Source organism: Microchirus variegatus, assembly GCF_963457635.1.
Source record: "Microchirus variegatus genome assembly, chromosome: 4".
Classification (NCBI taxonomy): Eukaryota; Metazoa; Chordata; class Actinopteri; order Pleuronectiformes; family Soleidae; genus Microchirus; species Microchirus variegatus.
In genome coordinates, this window is record NC_139805.1 from 28,288,176 (window position 1) to 28,306,996 (window position 18,821).

Below are 18,821 nucleotides of genomic sequence, written 5' to 3' on the forward strand. Positions count from 1 at the left end.
TCCGACTTGATGCTTAAGTCCAGGGTTTAGGTGGCTGAAGCTCACACTGGCTCATTATTTAAAAAAAAAAAAAAACAGAGCGACACAAACGTACACTGGGAGGACAAAACATGGCACATTTTAAATTATGTGGGGCAACTGTGGCCCTTTAAGCTGTTAAAGCAAAGCGTGCTTGCAAAAAGACACATAATGATAGTTTTTTTTCCGTATTGTATACATAATTTAATTGTCAGATTAGTTCACTGCCACGTGTGCTTTCACCTGTGTTATTAGATCACACAGGAGGAGAGTGGAGGGAAAAGATAAAGGGGGGATTCAAAAGAAAGTTCAAGAAAAAGATTAAAATAAAGCAACATGAGAGAGGCTGGGAGAAAGTTGCAGGATAAACTGAGTAAAAAAGTGGGGGTATAATGAAATAAGAGTGAGGATATACACGTCAAACATGCGATAAAAATGCCACATGCGGTTAGTGTGTGGTTTGGGCGTGAGTGTGTTTTGACTGGTGAGAAGTTGGGAGGGGACGAGATTTAGAACAAGATCGGGCAGATTTTATTTCTCTCTTAACTACCGGCAGTCAAAGAATGACCGTGCTTTAAATCACTGTGGCATAAAGACACTTTAGCGGCCTATCACTTCTAACACTTAGACAGCCTGTGTGAGTCTGAGTCTCTTTCTCTCTCCGTGTCCCATTCTGACTCTTTCTCTCTCGCTCTTCCTCTTATCGACAGTTGAATAGAAGCTAATGAATGACTTGGCCTCCGCTGTGTCGAGCTGAAGTGAGCGTGATAAGAGCCAGAGGCCACAGGGGTTTCATTCAACTCCTGAATGCTGCTGTGGCAGAGAGGTCACTGTATCTGTGTATTATGTTTGACTGTGTCCATGAATAAGTTGATATATTACTGTATTTCAGTGCTTTTTCATTGAGTGCAGGAAAACACTTTAATATCAAAAATAACAGTGGGACTGAACGGTCAGTGCACATTTGTACAATGAATTCAGATTTATTTATTTCTCCTCAGCCAATTTTCCAAGGATATTTTTGGGTTTATTTGACCATGGAGAGAAAGTGTATGTGCTAGAACACCGCCTGAGAAAAAGTAACACCATTATCACCAACGTTAAAATACAGTGGTGTAAAGAAACCAGCTATACAAGACTTTTCACAGGAGCCACATTTATTCCCAATAAGATAAGTTGCTCTCTCATCATCTCCACTAGGTGGCAATATGTTCAATTTCCTGTTGACCTATTCACCGTCAACTTCAAGATATTCAATTCTTGAAGCTGTCACAACAGCATGAATTTGGTCTAATCATCCTTCAACAAATTGATTTTGCCATGTGTTTTTCTTTCTTGCCATTGTCTTCTTCCGTGTTCCCGTTTTTAGTCCGATTTTGACAAATTCTCTTTCAGTCAGACCAACATCTTCAGACTTTAGGCCTCCTCAATGTTCCCTTCACAAACCTCAAATCTAAAGCTCTATATGAACAGCCTCTTCCTCTACAGTACACTAAGAAGAACTATATAAGGTTCTTCGGCTTGTCCTCATAGGAGAACCCTTTTTCGCTCCAGGTAGATCTTTTCTATAAAGGTTCCACCTGGAACCCTTTTGGAGCGTTGCACCAAGAACCCTTTTAAAACCCTTTATTCAGGAAAGGGGTTTTAAAGGGTTCTCTGGATCAAAATGGTTCTTACTGGAACCATTGGTGTTACCAAGAACCCTTGAAAAACCCTTTCCAGAAGAAGGCTTTTTTCAGAAGCAAATGGTTCCAGGTAGAACCTCAGCCCTTGTAGAAGGACCCTTTTGAAACCCTTATTTCTAAGAATGTACATCAGAGCCGCAGTATCAGTATAATACCTTCGAAGCAAAGGCATTTAATTCAATGTAAGTGTTTTTGTAACCATGGTTTTCAAACATACTATAAATAAATATATTAGAGCGTGAGGATCCTTTATTGGCCCTAATGGTAGGTTCTTCTTTCTTAAAAGGTTGGTCATTATGTACGCTACGTGCATTGAAAGTCTTTCAGTACACAGTAGATTATTTGTAGTCTTGTGAATGTCTCGCACTGTGCCAGGAGTGATTCTTTGAGAGTTACTAAGCCTCGGGCATTGTTGAGGTCAGAATAACCTGCAGGAGTTTTTTTCTAATACCGCTGCCAGAGAGGGGAACCAGAAACAGGTGTCGAGCTCTAAGAGACTGAGCTGTGACAAATATAAATGTCAGAGAAAATGATGGCGATGACGGAGGGGGGATTGAGTTGCTATAACTCTGAACACCGTGCAAACTGCGGTGTGTTTTTGTTTATTTACACTGACATAATAAAGACTCACCTCTTGTCTACAGCTGGATGTGAGGAGGAGAGAGCGCTACAGTTATCGTGCCAAGTGTTTATGGAATTGTCTCCGTGTGGATCGATGCCCTCTAACCATATGCTGTCATTTAGTGTTCAGGCTGACAAGCTGAATCTCCCGCCTTCCACTGTGACTACAAAGACCAATTACTCCTGAAATGCCTTGCGTATTAATTTATGTTCTGATGATTGTATTCAAAGGTAATTACAGTCAAAGGCACCGATGAAGCTGCATTATAAATGAAGGCAGTTTCGGGTCACATATATTAGTCTACAGAGTGATGAAGTGTGCTGGGTTTATATCTTAATGTCTGCAGGGTGTAATACCGTCGACGTGGATGAAGCTCTGCAATTTATCCTGAGCTGAGGATCAATGGTTTCTACACGAGCATTGAGTGATGCAGCCTGGTTAAGATAGTTGGATTTAATAGCCTTTCAGCACTTATTATTGAATATCCATATCTCAGAGTAATGATGCCTCCATCTTAAGTGTTTTGTCTCTTACTGTCTTTTTTTTTCTTTTTTTTTTAAACAACTATTTGCTCAGGCTGCAACGCTTTTGCAGCAGATAAGGGACTTAAATCCTCCGGTGCATTCACAACAGCTCATTCTCACTGAATCCTAGTTCGTTTCGAGTGAACCATATACAGGAAGTGGACTTTAATGCAGGGCATGGGTAAAGGCAACCAAAACATATGCGTGTTTTGAGCGATAGCCGGGAGAAATGGATGAACCCATTGTTGCAGCGTGTATGTGTTGTATGTTCGCATAAAATGATAGGATTTGATGCAGCTCCATGTTTTGCTCTTAAGTGGAGGAAACAGAACTTTCCCTGCATTAACCAATATAAATCGTTGTTCTTCTTCATTGTTTTCTCGTCTTCTCCTTCAGCAATTCTCGATGCAGCGCCGCCTCAGGCGAGGAGGGGAATACGTTATTGAAAAGGTTTGGTTTGTTTCACTAAAGTGTGAAAGCAAACTTGGACCGGCTCAACCCCCAATCGTACCCAGTCTAGCAAAGACTATTAGGTGTGAATACGACTAGACCTTCAACTAACGATTATTTTTTGTAATCGATTAATCTGTCAATTATTTTATCGATTAATCGATGAATCGGTTGGTTCATAAAATGTCAGAAAAGGTTAAAAAAAACATTGATCAGTGTTCGTCAAACCTGGAAATGACGATGTTATCGAAAGTCTTGTTTTGTCCACAAACCAAAATGATTCAGTTTTAATAATTTCTTTGTTCCGTGGAGCAAATTAACACAGAAACTATTCACATATAAGAAGATAAAACGATCAGAAACGGTCAGTCACTGGGGTTTCTGTCAGGCCCAACCTTGTAATTCCAAATCTGATTAAAAAGAAATACTAAACAGGAAGCTTAAAAAACAGCACTTCACCAACCAGTGAATGATATAAAGATTTGCCACTTGGTCACATCCGAGAAACTGCAAGGACATTTTTGTAAACCAGGTCCTCAGAGCTAAAAAAGGATGTTTTACTCCGTTCAAGTTACCCAAGACTTTTTGAACACGAGGACCTCTTTGAAGATGACCAAGGATATGACATTGCAACGTTTTGTAAGGAGATCCCTCTGTCTGCAATAGTGCATCACACAGTTTTGATAGCTCATCAGTCTGTCACAGGGTAGAAAGTTTAATTTTAATCCCTGTCTTTCTTGTGTTTGTGGGAGGGAACCAAAGTATCGGAGGAAACACAGGCAGTAGTTGTTGGTTTGTTGGGTAAGAACATGTAATGGTTCTGACAGTGAAATATGGCTTTAATTCAAATCCAATAAAGCAAAGATAGGTGTGTGGAGATGAGCTGTAGAGTAGAGTTACACTATGCTTGTGTTTTCTAGTCTACTTTTAATAACAGTTCAAATGAAAGATTGTGTAAAAAACACACACGCGCACACATAAAAGCTATTGCTAAGCTAACCATGGCAGCACTGAGCGATCGCGTGTCCCTGTGTGTTAGTAACTCTTGCCTTGTGCAGAGTGGAAATGGAGCTAATGGTTCAGAAGAGTCGCTGAGGCGTCATGAACTGATTTTCTCTCACTCCACTTATTTCATGCTCTCGCACAAACAAACACAGGGGCTTTCCTTTGATTGTTGCTTATTTTGGTCTCTTGGTTTTCACCTACACTTCTCTCGAACACTTGATCTCCGCCCATTACTGTTAGTCCATAATGTCGTGCTTATACTTAAAGGTCCAGTCTGTAACATTTAGGGGGGGTTTACTGGCGTAAATTGAATGACTTACTTATGTGTAAGTGTAAGCCTGTGAAGGTTCTTCACGAGTTAGCTCTAGGCAACTGGACTTGCTTGAGTGAAGACTCTTGGATGAAAGTTGTTATGTCTTCAGCTTCACTCAAGCAAGTCCTGTTGCCTACAGCTAACTCTTAAAGATGTGCATCAGTGTGGAATTGTTTTAAAATGAAAATAATATGAGCTTCAAGCAAAAGGCTTTGCACGACAGAGTCATCTGAATAATGTTCTTTCTGCTGGTTGTGTACAGATCCTTCAAATCTCCTTAAGTGTCCCTACAAATGACAATCAATCCCTAAATCTGTCATTCAATGACACACCCAATTAACTTGACTGCTATATTTTCTTTGGAGGTTTTTGTAAAGAGCTCAGTTTTGAGGGGTAAAACATGAGCGTTTATGTTGAGACTGGGCACAGATATGAAGGTCACGTCGATGTCTAAATCAGCTCGATTTCACTTTTGGATTCCGTCTTTGGAATTTCTCCTTGTTCTCACATGTATTAACCTGGAACTCTTTATGGATCGATTGCTCTGCTACTTGAGCACTATATTTTGTGAATGTAAGGTCCTTAAGTGGTCTTAAGTCTTGGATTTGGCGAAGGCCGCTTTCCTTTCCTGACACATTTCAGAAAAAGGTGGGAGTCTTGGCACCAGCAGATGTCACTAATTCCTACACACCGGACCTTACTTTAACGCAGTGTCTGCGATGCAGCTCAGACGGTTAATAAGAACATTGAACAAAATACCCAGTGTGCACTGTGTGCGAGTGATGAATGTGTGAGTTGTCGAGGGATGCACAGTGAATGTGTAAACACAGGAAATGAGAGAGAGGACAAATGAATGAGCTCATCAACAGGGGAGAGAGAGGCAAAGTAATCACAAGTAAATCCCTCACCATATCCTCTCATTGTTTACCCAGATTTTGCATTATATTCCCTTTAGTCCCATCTCTCTGCTTGCATCGAGACTTCCAAGCAGACAGTGAAGGCACCAACTAAACCTTTGCGGGGGTTTATCAGCGTCACACTTTTGGACTGGCCATTATCCCTTATAGCTACTAAGGGAGAACGCTCGGCTGCAGGGAGCTGCAGGGAACCAGTTCACTGGCAGTTTGATGTATAGTGAGCAGAGAGAGAGAGTGAGACACAGAGAGGATATATTCGCTCAGCTGAATTCACAGGGAGGTAGAGAGAAGAAAACAATGATGGCAAGAGACGTACAGAGGGAGGGCAGAGAGAGACGGTGACACATGTCCAACTTAGGAACCATTTCACATCTTTCCAGCAGCGAGTGCAGGCTTTGAATTTGAGGGACAAGTCTCGAAGAAGTCATGTGTGCTGCCATCATTGAAGATCTTTTGAAGAATGGGTTCTCCGGTCCATTAACAGTCCTGACAAATGTATTTTTAATATGGTTTTGGCCCCCTGTTACAGCTGGAACAGCTTCCACTCTTCTTGGAAAAACGTTCATCGAGTGTTTCTACACTTAGAAATCAGGGTTCCAAAATGGTCCTTCTACAAGGGCTGAGGTTCTACCTGGAACCATTTGCTTCTGAAAAACCCTTTCCCGAAGAAAGGGGTTCTTGGTAAAACTAATAGTTCCAGTAAAAACCATTTTGATCCAGAGAACCCCCTTTCCTGAATAAAGGGTTTCAAAAGGGTTCTTGGTGGAACCCTTTATAAAAAAGGTTCTACCTGGAGCCAAAAAGGGTTTTCCTATGAGGACTGAAGAAGAACCATATATGGTTTTACTTAGCACTTTTTAAGATAATTTGAGGCGAGAAATTGGCCATTTAGAGTCTAAACATGTGCTGTGTGTATTAAGATATGACGTATTTATAGTTTGGCAGCGACGTTGTCGGCGGTGATCAGCTCTGCCTCTGTGGACGCTCGGTGCGCACTGTGAGCCGGCACAGAGCAGCTTCGCTCGGCCTGTCCTGAGGACCAATCGCAGCTCTTGCCGTCTACGTTGTCCCTTGACGGAGTGATGGACACTTAAAAAAATATTTTGTGCAGGCTGAGACAACGCAGAGGCTATTCGACAAGCAGAGCACTTTACGCAGGAGTATAAATTGGGCTTTGGGAGATAAGGGGCCCAAGTAGAGCCCAGATCCTTATAGAAACACCTGAATTCAATATAGCTGAAGATAACTGTCATGAGGAAAGCTTTTTATCAACCACCTCTCCAGTTAATATGTGATTATGTTGTTATTAAATAAAAATGAAGATCATGGTCACACTAAAAAAAAAAAAAAAGGGGGAAATATAACAGACAATATTATTGAGTCAACTTTTATTCAAATAGCCCAATAACACATTGCACATTTGCCTCGAGGGTCTAAGTCTTTCACTTTATTGGCCCAGCCTCCTTCATTACTAGTATACAGAGAAGCCTGTGCATAGTTTTTATTACAATGAGGCTTAACTACTACACTGATACATTGTTCTACATTTCCCCTTAAAAGACTCTCTCTAAAACAATAGCCTCTTATAAAATGCTGCTGGCAGACTTTAACAGGAGCAGAGAGAGAAAAATATCTAGCTGTCTTGGCTTCCCTGTATTTTTTTTTTTTTTTTAGGACCAATTTTCAACATCCAACTAAAATAAATATAGCATATTACAACACAGGCCCCGGTTTCATTGGTGATATGCTCCACTGAAAATGTCCACAGTGCCCTCGGATACTCATATTCTCCTTTGCTTACTTTGCCGAAGATTAAAGACGACTGTGAAGCTGTTCGCTGCAGCGTGTTTACCTGAAAAATCACAGTGTTTTTTTTAATGACCACCACCTACTGACCCTGCAGACATATGTTCTGCTTTTGAAATATTTAACTGGTTCCTTTGTGTTAAACTCTACTACACTTTCTGTAGTGTCCATTAATATTTGTCCACTCCAGGGATGTATGTGCAGACCTCTAAATAATACGAGTTATAGCTGCATAGAAAGTGCTCTGAAAACACACTTTTACAGCAATATATGTACCTGGCCATAGATATTAGTGCATATGTACTGTGTTTTCATAACATTTTACTTCTTGCAAAATGTATGAAAATGTCTTTTAATCCTTTTACAGACAGACAAATGACACTGAAAATATAAACTCCCGAGAGGTTATAACGGTAATTATCTTCATTATCGCAGACTTTTCAAAATCCAGATTGCAGAGTTCTTCTCAAGGCAGCAATAAAACACAAAATCATGAAGACATTTAAAGAAGTTCTAAAAGACCCTTAAATGGGATAAAAACCAAGCTCTAAGGTCTTAAAGCGATCTAGACCGATCTAGTTCCAATTCCAACAATCCTGTTTTTTAGTGTGTATCTGCGTCATTACCTTGTTTAAGAAGCCCTGGAGGTTCTAAACAAACAATTCAGCCACTGCTGAGAATGCTGTGTTGTATTGTAATCTCGGGCTCAGTGAGATCTCTGAAAAAAACCCGGTCCGGTTACGTAAACACCGGTTTTCTGGAGCAGCAGATCGTCCTGGTCCGGGCACTAGTCCGGGCACATCCGGTTGCGTACATTGAACCGCAGAAGAAGAATAACGTCCGTTGTGGAGGTGTTTCACGAGCGACAGTGTCTTCTGACTCTGGGTCTGACTCCGGGTCAAAGTCATAAAAGGGACTGCGGCGGGGAGTCGTGAAGAAGCTATTTTTAAACAATGTTAAAAGAATGTTTTGATAATGAGTAGCAGTGCATCCACCGTTCCAGAGGGGGGAGCTGCGCTTCTGAGAGTTTGTGTGCTGAATATACTGGCCAATCACAAGACTCTGTCTTCTGGGTGTGAGAGTTGAGCCTCAAACCTCGCCGCTGGGAAACAGAGTCAGAAAAGAGGATTTCTATCGGCTCGTTTACAGCAACGAGGAGGTTTTTGACCATAAAAGTAAGTTGACCTCCATAACTAACATATATGTGCAACAGGACCACTCTAGGTCTGCTTTAAGAGCAAACTGTCTATAGGTGTCACGATTCACCAAATCCACAATTCCATTAGATTCTCGATTCTTTGCTTTCAAAGGTCGAGATTGCGCCGTCGTTTCTATCAATATTCGATTACAATCGAGATCGTCACACTCCCCTAGAACTTACTCAGTCAACCTGATTTCCTCAGGCACGTCATTCCAGAGCCTCGGGGCTTTCACTGAACATGTTCTGTGTGCTCTTTAGTTGCCTGAGGATGTCGAGATAAGAACAAAAGAGTAGCATCAGGCACCGAAAGGTCAGAGAGAGAGAAACTTAGGAAATTTAAATGAATTGTAAAAGCGACAGGAGGGATGTCACCACATCTGAGCTTTGGCTATTTGAACCCCAGCTGGAACTGAGATGATTATCACCACAGAAGTATCGACGTGTGGGGATGAGGATGGATACATCCTCATGATATTTTGGCCTGTTACATGTGATTTTTAGGATGGGGGGGAGGGGGGAGGGGAATCTGTGACTGTGTTTCCCAGTCAGTCAAGTATGTGAGCTTTTCTGTGCGTTCACTGCTTTCATCCCCCTGTATGACTAATCGCTGGAAACGTCTTCAAAGGAAAAAAAAAACTAATAAAAAAACATGTGCTTACTGTCGGGCTGGGGCCCAGCTGGAGTGAAAAAAAAACATGAATAGAAGGGTCCGCAGAGGAAGACGAGAGAGCGGAGTGATTCATGGTTGAAGGAGAAGAAGATGGAGGAGACGAGAAACAGTGTGGTTGAGGGAGAGGGAAATAAGCAGGAGGGAGTGGACGCCTTTCCAAGGACAAACCATCTTTGAACAATGTCATAGAAAGTTTTAAAGCAGTTTGAACCTTAAATTGATTCCACCTGCTGCTTCCCATAAAGAGCCTTACCTAACAGGCCAGGACTCATGACAGTGTTTTTGTATTGACGCTGTACAGTTGATATATTGTGCTGTGTATATATAGGAAATAGTTTTTTTTATCTCTGTTAGATCTGTCTTGGCTGTTTCAGGATATTATACCCATTTCCAGAAAATTAAAAAGGTGTCAAGAGGACAAATGGGAATCTGAAGGTGGTTCAGGCTGAAATCTGTCTTCTTAATTCACTGTCATGGGGGCGTGCGTCCTGATTTGACTGGTGATATTTTTCCACAAACCTGAAGTGTGACACTATTTGCTGTACAACTTTTCGTTTTCCATCATGGCACGGTCCAGTTTGGTGCAGTCCAGCGGCCCTTGCTTCCTGTTGTTTTGCGGCCGTTTGTCTCAACGAGACATCAAAACGTTGTATGAGGAACAGAGTGCGGGCGTTTGCCGCGACTTCAATGGGATATTTACACCAATTGCAAGCGAGTGACATTTTTATGTCACTGCCAATCAGCTGACTGGAACCCCAAGGGAAGGATACCCAAGCATAAAATGGTTGTGGCCGTTTATTTTGGTACTATTGCTAAAGAAACACAAGATAAATATGTTAATATACTTAACAAACCAAACCAAACCGTTCAACTCGGTGGCTAAATCGTTTATCTTTCTTGGTCTTCAGCCACTAATATGGCTTTAGATGTATCTACTGGTTAATAATACTTTTTGAGTATTCATAAGTCCTTTGGCTCCGCCTTTTCCCCTTGTGTCATTCCCTGCAAAAGCTTTGATTGATATATTTTGCGGAAAACATTGAGGATGCTACTGCATAAAAGCCTTCAAAACTAAAGGCTCCCAAAATGTTGAAATTGGGCGACAAAAAAAACAATCGGTTCTCACGAGTTCTGAGTGACATACTGTATGTACAAACGACTCATTTAGAACAACCACCAAACAAGTTTTCCAGGACAATCGAGGGTGGAAACTGAACACAAATAACCCTGAGTGGTATTTGGCACCACTTTATGGAAGCGCACCTGATTGATTATCCCTTGTATATGTTAATTAGAGCCTACAGTTGGTTCACTGTCATTAAAAAACTGCAGTAGAAGTAGAAAAATTACTTTAAGGACAGGTTGTTGTCTGCCCTGATGACAAAGAGAATAGCACAGTAAACCTGAGATCTCTATTCTGTATTTCCTATTTATATACAGACATCGGTGGTGGTTGTTTTCCACTTCCTCTGTGTCCTCACTATAATCTAGTAAAACGAATGTAGTTTAAAAAAAAACAAAAAAAAACAATTACACAAAGACAGTTGAGTCAGTGTTGTCAGCACTTGTTGCACTGTTGTAGTCGGTTTTCTGAAGCTGAAGCAGCATTTTTATGGCATAAAATAATTATAATATTAAATCACTTTGTGGAAACGCACACACACACACACACAGAGACACTGAAGCCAGACCTCACTGCTTTTCAGAAAGTGAATGTGTGCGTTGAGTTATTCTGACTCCAAACCAAAAGCCTCTTTGTACCGAAGCCAAATCCTCAGACCTCAAATGTTGCCAAACCTGGGCTCAGGTTTGAATGTAATAAAACACCCATTTATTTATGTGTTTTTTTTTTCATCTACAATACTGAGCCTGAGGTCACCAAATTTAATTTTTGCTCCACAGGGGACAAGGAAGGATTTTGTTTGTTTTTGCTTGTTTTGGGTCTGGGGCTTTTTTTCAACAACAACAAAAAAAAAAGGGAATCTGTTCTGCTTGCACGCCTCTCTGCTATGACAAGACGGACAAGAAAAGAGGGCAGACACAGAGACCTAAGCTGTTTTCACGTGACCTGCCGTGTTTCAGAATGAGGGAAGAAAGAGGAGACGCAATCCAAGCCCATGACCCTAGTGAGAAAGTGTAAAATATTGCATTTGCACAGTACCGGAATTGCTTCTTGTGACACGTACATACATGCATGTACATGTTTGTCTGACTTTTTTCAGTCTGATACAAAATACAAGCAACTCGAAGGCACACATGTGTCACAGATTGCATTCTTCAGAGATGCAACTTTTGCATTTATGTCCCTCTCTCTCTCTCTCTCTCTCTCTCCTCAGAGTCAGGCCATGCGCATCGTTCGGACGGTCGGCCAGGCCTTCGAGGTTTGCCACAGGCTGAGTCTGCATCACACGCAGCAGAACGCAGACGGACAGGAGGACGGCGACAAGAACGGCAACGACTCGTCCATCACAGGTACGTGGCACAGACGTACACCAGACCTTATTTCTGGACTGCATTGTGTTAAATATGTCTTTTATATGGAGCTATAACAGCTTCCACACTTCTTGGAAGACTTTCCTCAGTATTTTTTAAACGTTTTCTATGGGAATTTGTGTCCAATCATTCTGTAAAGCATTTATGAGGTGAGACACCCTCGATGTTGGACGAGAAGGTTTGAGGCTCACAATCTCTGTTGCAGTTCATTCCAAAGGTGCTCAATCATGAAGTTGAGGACTCGAGCCTTGCTTTGTGCACTCAGATGCAGTTATGTTGGAATAGAAAAGGTCCTTCTTCAAACTGTTGCCACAAAGTTGGAAGCATAGCCTTGTCCAAAACTTACCAGGTGACAAGGAGACCAAGGCTAAATATTTAACATAATTGGTGTATTTTGGGACTTTAACCCTTTTAAATCCAGCTTTGTCGCTGCATGTCAAACAATAGCTGCTGCTCTTCGTTCTGTAAAGCCCGGACACTGTGGACAGCTCTTTGGCGGTCAATATTCTGCCGTTGCCTATCATCTCGCCTTAAGCCTCGGTGCAGAATTTCTACCTCCACAATTACCTTCCGCTTGTGTCTTTATACATAACATGATGTCTTGTGGAGTTTAATCAGCATTTGTGTGAGCTAATTTGACATGTTTTTATTATAAATACCAATATAAGTGTTGCATACTACAGTTTTAATTTCACTCCCTGCACATTACAGATTAAAATATAATCATTATAAAAATAGAACTAATAATAATAGTAATTATCAATAAAATATAAGGTTGCATGAAGGTAAATGTATTCTTAAGTGTGAAATGATCACAATTTGACGTGGCACTTTTACCGTGAAACAAACTAATTATGGGATAAATCAGCTATTATGACCCGCTGAGCTACGCTGGCAGGACAACAGTAGCAGCTGTCTTATTAAACGTGCGAGCCTCCCTCCCCTGAAGATTTGTGTCTCGTATTACACCTTAGCAATTTATGTGAGTAGTTTACGCAAACGTCTTTATTCGCAATTTACTTTTATGTCTTTTATTTATTAGTCTGCACAGCACTTTAATAATCCGCTGTGGTTGTTTCAAAGTGCTTCACAGGTAAAGTTGGATTGGAGTGGACAAAAAAAGAAATTCGACCACTGAACGTACGACCTTGGTTGCAGTGAGCTGCATGGTTTCTGAAAGTGTGCGTCATTTAAAAAAAAAAAAATCATTATCAAATGAATTCACAGACTGCTGCTAATTAGGACTGTTTGGATCTCATGTCAAACAAAAGTCGCACACTGCAGCTTTAGATAATGTGCGTTTTGTGCAGAAGTGGGTCAGGAAGGATGAGCAGGGTTTCAGCTCCGCAGAAGCACAGAGCTTATCCGATGAGATAAACAATTTGGAGCAGATTTTTTTAAATTTCTAGGTCATTTAATTAAATTAAACATTTTTAAAAAAGAGAGAAAGAATAGACTATGATGGGGATTTATTCATTTGAACATCGAACGAGCAGAGTGTACACCAGGGACAGCTTCGCATTGCGGCTGACGCATCCCGCAGACAATGCACACTAACACCTACAGAGTTCCTCTGGCCATATGTTTTGACAAAGCACCAACAGATTGTATTGTGTATGTATGTACCCCCCCCCCACACACACACACACACACACAGGCACACACTCATTCCTGTCTGCATTGTGCCCAAGTTGGCAAGCATGAGAGGGTGATGGTGGAGTGAATGTCACGGATGAGTCAGCCCACAGAAAGACAACAGCGCGACAACATTGGTGGCCCGAGATACTTTTATCCACCGCCGCCGCCGCGTGTCTGAATGAACCAGCAGCCCAGGGACACGTGGCTTCTGAGTGGGCTCTGAGAGGACAGACGTGGGGGGGTTTTTATCTCTGTCGCTCTGTAGTTCCAGCCTTTGCTGCAGCCAGCACCAGCGGTCACCCTCCCGACCTTGACGTGGAAGTGTCACACTGGGCCCACGTTATCTCCGCAACTCCAGGCAGCTCTTCAGAGACGAACTGGGCTTTTCACATGCCGATGAGCCCGCCGAGATCATGCGCGCGCACAATTCCTACACATAATATGTATAGGTATTGTGCGCGTATATTATACGCTCGCACGAGGACCCCACATGCATGCAAATGGAAGCCTATACACACACACACACATACTTCCACACTAACTGTCATGGTGTGTTAAGCAACACAAGAGCTGCCATGCACCATCCAATGAGCTTATCTGGAGAACTAATTATCACAGCAATGAAAGGGAGAAAGGAAGAGGAGCGGGGAGATGGTGGATTAGAGGAACGGAAATCTGTAAGAAAAGCATGGACAGCCGTGGAGGAGAGGAGGGAGAGGGCACGCTTATTAGAGGCAAAAAAGGATGTTGGGGATCATGGTCGAGGAGCAAGGATAGATGAACAGTACAAGTAGAGTGAAGGAGAGGTGACGGAGAACAGGGAGTCGGAAGCAACAAAAGACAAAAAGTAGGGGCAAGTGGTTTTTCATTCTCAATAGATTGTTTGAAAGTTGTACAAAACACAGCAGCATGTTCATTTATTCAGTAAAATATAGGGGTGGGAAAAATAATCGATTCTTTGATGCATCGCGATTCTCTCTAGAACGATTCCGAATTGATGCGGATAAGTTAATAATCAGAATTTTAAAAAATTAAATTACTTCGCCTGCTGCAACATTCTGCTCGCTTCGCGCGCTGCAGAGCCAGGGTTTCCCCCAGTGTATTACAAGCCCGCCAGGCTTTGCGTTGCTTGTTTATTTATTTAAGATAGATTTTTTTTATACACCTCGGCTTTTTCTATACCGGGGAACAAGAGCGCAGGTTCCCCCATGTAATCAGCGCAGCGCACGCTTGTTCAGGTGCCGATTGAAACCCAAGTCACACTATCAAGTGCGTATTATTACGGTGACATGGTTCTTGTCGATAAAGATGTTATATTTAGGGATGCACCGATAATTCGGCGGTCGAAACACAGCTACAACACGGTGGAACAGCACCTGTTAAAAGCTGGAAAGTCTCTGAGCAAAAGCGAAACTTGGCTGCGTGCGGCACAGATTATGAACTCCCCGCGACATTCACTTCGCACCAGAGAACATTTTCTCTCTTTTTGAGCAGTTAACTAAAGACATCAGCTCATCTGATGCATCTGTTATTCCCTTAATTGCAGGGTTAAAGCATCTTCTTTCACAAAGATTAAGACCACGGAGTGAAAACGATGAAAAGTGCGCTCTGCTCTTCAGAGTCTGTCACCACTTTTCACTCGGATCACCTGCACTTCATCGCGACTGTACTCCATCCTCGTCATAAAGATTATTATTTTTATGTGGAGATAAAACATGTAGAGAAATGATCCAGTCTGCTTTGGATATGAAATGAGCGCTTGGAGACACAGAGGAGCGACGAACGGCGCAGGAGAGGGAGAAGATAACAGTGCAGGGGCGGTGCGCAGAAATAAAAGGGCCGTTTGTCTGCACCAGATGAGGCAGATGAGGGGGCACTACCACTTTTATATTTATGTTGCTTTATCTTACTTATAAATGAGTAGCAAAGTATTAAAGTAAAAGTTGTTGCATCAAGATGCATCGAGAGATAATTGGTTTAGAATCGAATCGTTGACCTCTGAATCATAATCGAATCGAATCGTTAGGTGCCAAGAGATTCCCACTCCTAGTAAAATAACGATATTTTCCCTGGTATATGGATTCTTGTATTGCATAAGGAAGGACAACGATATTTCACCAATTCCATATTTTGACCCACCCTTGCACGCCTTCTCTGCTCTTTGCTTTTTATACGTAGCTCAAATGTGCACAGTTCCTCAGTTCCTACAGATTCTCCTCTCCTGTCTGCAAAACTGACACTGTAAAACTGAAATCTGTGATTGGAAGTAAGGGGTTGAAAAGAGTGGAAGTCATAGAGGAGAAGGCAAAAAGGACAGGAAGACATGTCAGCAGTGTGAAGCCAGAGGAAGAGAGATGACAGCGTGTGGGTGTCATGTCATATTGTTGGTGATAACATAAAAGTGGAAGAGCAGAATGGCTCTCGCAGCACTGTGCACAGAGGGGAGAAGTAATATAATGGATCGATGGGAAGAGGGGGATGAAGGTGGGATGAAGAGTGAAGGTATGAGGTGAAAAGGATGAGCTCAGGCCATGAAAGAGATGGAGATGAAAGCGCATAGAAATCAGGGCCAAATGAAATTGCTCTGAAATACATATTTAATATCTGATCACATCTCAGCTGAAGAAATGTTTAATAAAAAAAAAGAAATAACCGCAAAGGCAAATCAAACACGCTTAGAAGGAGTGAAAGAACATTTGAGCTTATTTTCCATTTCCCTTATGCTCATGTTACTTTGAGCGTGAATGAAAAAGAACAAAAAAAAAAAGAGTCTCACTTGTGACCTGACGGATAAATGGAGATAGTTAGAGGAGAAAGAAGAAGAGTGGTGTAGATTAAAAAAAAGGGAACGGACAGAAATTGAAGCAGTGCCGACTCCTGTTAATAAGCACTTTCAACTTGTCTTTAATATTCAAGGCTAAATGTCACCTTTTACTCTTTTCCCTTTTATCTCTCTTTCACACGAGTTTTTCCCCCCTGCACATTTGACATTTAAGAATAATTGTATTTGTGTTCCAAGTGACATCTGTCCCAATATTACTGGAAATGTGGATAAATATTTACAGTTTTCAGCTTTCATCCAAAAAAACTACACACTTTTCGACATTCCTGTGTTTTTGATCGTAGCCCAAAGTTCGGTGCTGCCTGCAGTCTTTGGTCTAACCTCGTACAGACTCCAGCTCCTTCATGTGCAGGCGATGAAAGTTGGGTTTTTATCTTTGCGATCGACTCTCTGCAAGAAAGTAAATAACTGCAGTTCGCGTTTTCCCCGGTGTTTTCACATAAAATTGGCTAAACGATTCTGATCTTAGAAAAATAAATGAATATTTCGCTGAATAAAGCTTTACATTTTGTGGAAATTGCATTAACTGCTCGTGTCATTTGACTATTTTGGTCCAATAATCCTGAGATACCAGGTAAATTGTGCATTCACGGCGTCCACGTTAACGCCTTTCCATGACGACTGATTGGAAAAAGACGCATGTGACGTCATGTTTGCGTGACTTCCGATTGTTAAAATGAGTCTCTAAAGTAACGTTAAACTTAAAAAACAGAGGCACACAAACGCAGTACACAGGTACGCTGGTTATTTGTTAGCGCTGCTCTTTTCCTTTAATAAACAGACCGCTCCAGTTCGACTGTAGGCTAACGCTACCCGGCGCTAAAAGGAGCTAATGCAGCTAACAGAGCTAACTGTTAAACGGTGCCTGGACTCCGGAGTAAACATGACGTCACGTGCGTATTTTTTCCGATCAGTCGCCATGGAAACGCGTCATGCGTTACTGTTGACGCCGTTAATGCGCCCAGTACTATCACATGTTAAATGATAAATTATTTTTTTTCGAGTGCTGCAAAACACAACCTTAAATTGCCAACATCTAAACAAAAATGTGAAGGACACCAGCAATTAAAAATAAGTTGTAAAACTCACAACTGAATACACAGACAGCAAGGCTGAGACGGCAACAGATTTATGTGATAAGAAAATTTGAATAATGTCAGAAAAAACTACATTAAAACTACATTAAATCAAAGAAAAATGTCTTTTATGTGAAACCACGATAACTGTTCTGAGAAATATTATGTCCGTCAAAGTCGGCGATCGATTCACTGGCGTTTGGAACTGGACTGATCTGATTGAATGTTGGTCTTTAACTGTTTAACAAGCTGTCAATTCCTCTAACTCAAAATGCGTATGAAGTACTCAAGCGTGTCTTTTCCACGGCAGATATTTCTCGACATTAAAATAGTAGGACAAACACGGGTTCTACTATAAAAGTTACTTTTACGGCTGCATGTGTTTCCTCGTGTTTTCATTAACATTTAATGTTCAACACGGTCCAGAAGGCTTAAGGCAAAATGTTAAAACTCAATTTGCAAAAATCAACATTAGGGACCTTTTTGTGAGAAATTAGACTTTGCAGTGTTGACCTTGAGTAGAATATGCAAAATGATTCTAGCACTTTCAGTAGGTTGGCTGGTGTAACGCGACGTCTGGTGCTTTTACAGAACTGAAGTGGATCGTTGTGTTTGACTCAACAAAAAAAAATCACATTTGTTAAAAAGTGAGTTATAACCAAATAGAAACAGATGAAATGTCTCGATGAGACAGAACCAGAATCCAAGGTTGTTCTCATTTTTTGGTCTCATCCACAGGCAAAAACAGTTGATAGTTAATTACTGTACATTTGAAGCACACTCTAAATCCCATTTAGACCTGTATGTGCCATAACAAATGTAGCAGACACAATTAGAAAGCTGTTTTTCGAGAACATGGAAACTCCCTGGAGACAGAAGAGTGCTGTCAGCATTGCACAGATGTATTTTGCTGTATGATACACTGTTACTATTCAAGCTGTTGTTGTGCTCTGTTCCCTAACTGGGTTGTGTTCATGTGTGTGTCCGCCCATGTGTGCGTGTGTACATGCTCATGCCCACATGTGTGTATGCAGGCGTGCGTGCTCATCCACCTGTGTGTGTGTGTACTTTCCTCGGCTCAGCTCGGGAAATAGCGGGCGCGGAGAAGCCCTCGATCGTCGCCGAGGAGACGGACATCGACGCGGAAGAGGCCGGCGTGTCGGTGGCGCTGCTGCCGCCGACCACCGAGGAGTTAGACCTCAACAGAGGAGTGACCGATCTGGACGCCACGGCCAAGACTCCTGAGATAGAACCTACAGAAAACAAGGTAAGTCACTAAAGAATGAGTAGAAATGACGGTGTTGAGTCTCTTTTCAATGATACACCTTGACCTGGCTTGTGTTTCCACCGTGGGGTCTTTGGGCTACAGACGCAGCCAACTTTGCAACCGCGTTTTTATCCTCTAGACTAGATGATCCAGTCAAGACGCAGGAGCACACACTTGAGGTTTAATGAAAAGATTTCACGGAGGAGACTCCAGGGATTTGGGATCTCACAGAAACTCGGAAACGTCATCAGTTAATAGCTGATTGTTGTGTGTGATGAGGCGCAAAAAACAGTG

General features: G+C 41.8%; 1 protein-coding gene across 1 annotated transcript in view; it reads left to right on the forward strand.

The window, feature by feature from the left end:
• Positions 1-18,821, forward strand: part of nos1apa (nitric oxide synthase 1 (neuronal) adaptor protein a) — a gene marked incomplete at both ends in the record, with an annotated part of 147,292 nt that overhangs the window by 97,689 nt on the left and 30,782 nt on the right. The window contains 2 exons of the mRNA XM_083887541.1: positions 11,548-11,683; positions 18,295-18,527. Of these exons, the coding sequence (XP_083743667.1) occupies positions 11,548-11,683; positions 18,295-18,527 (369 nt within the window). The remainder of the gene's footprint in view (positions 1-11,547; positions 11,684-18,294; positions 18,528-18,821) is intronic.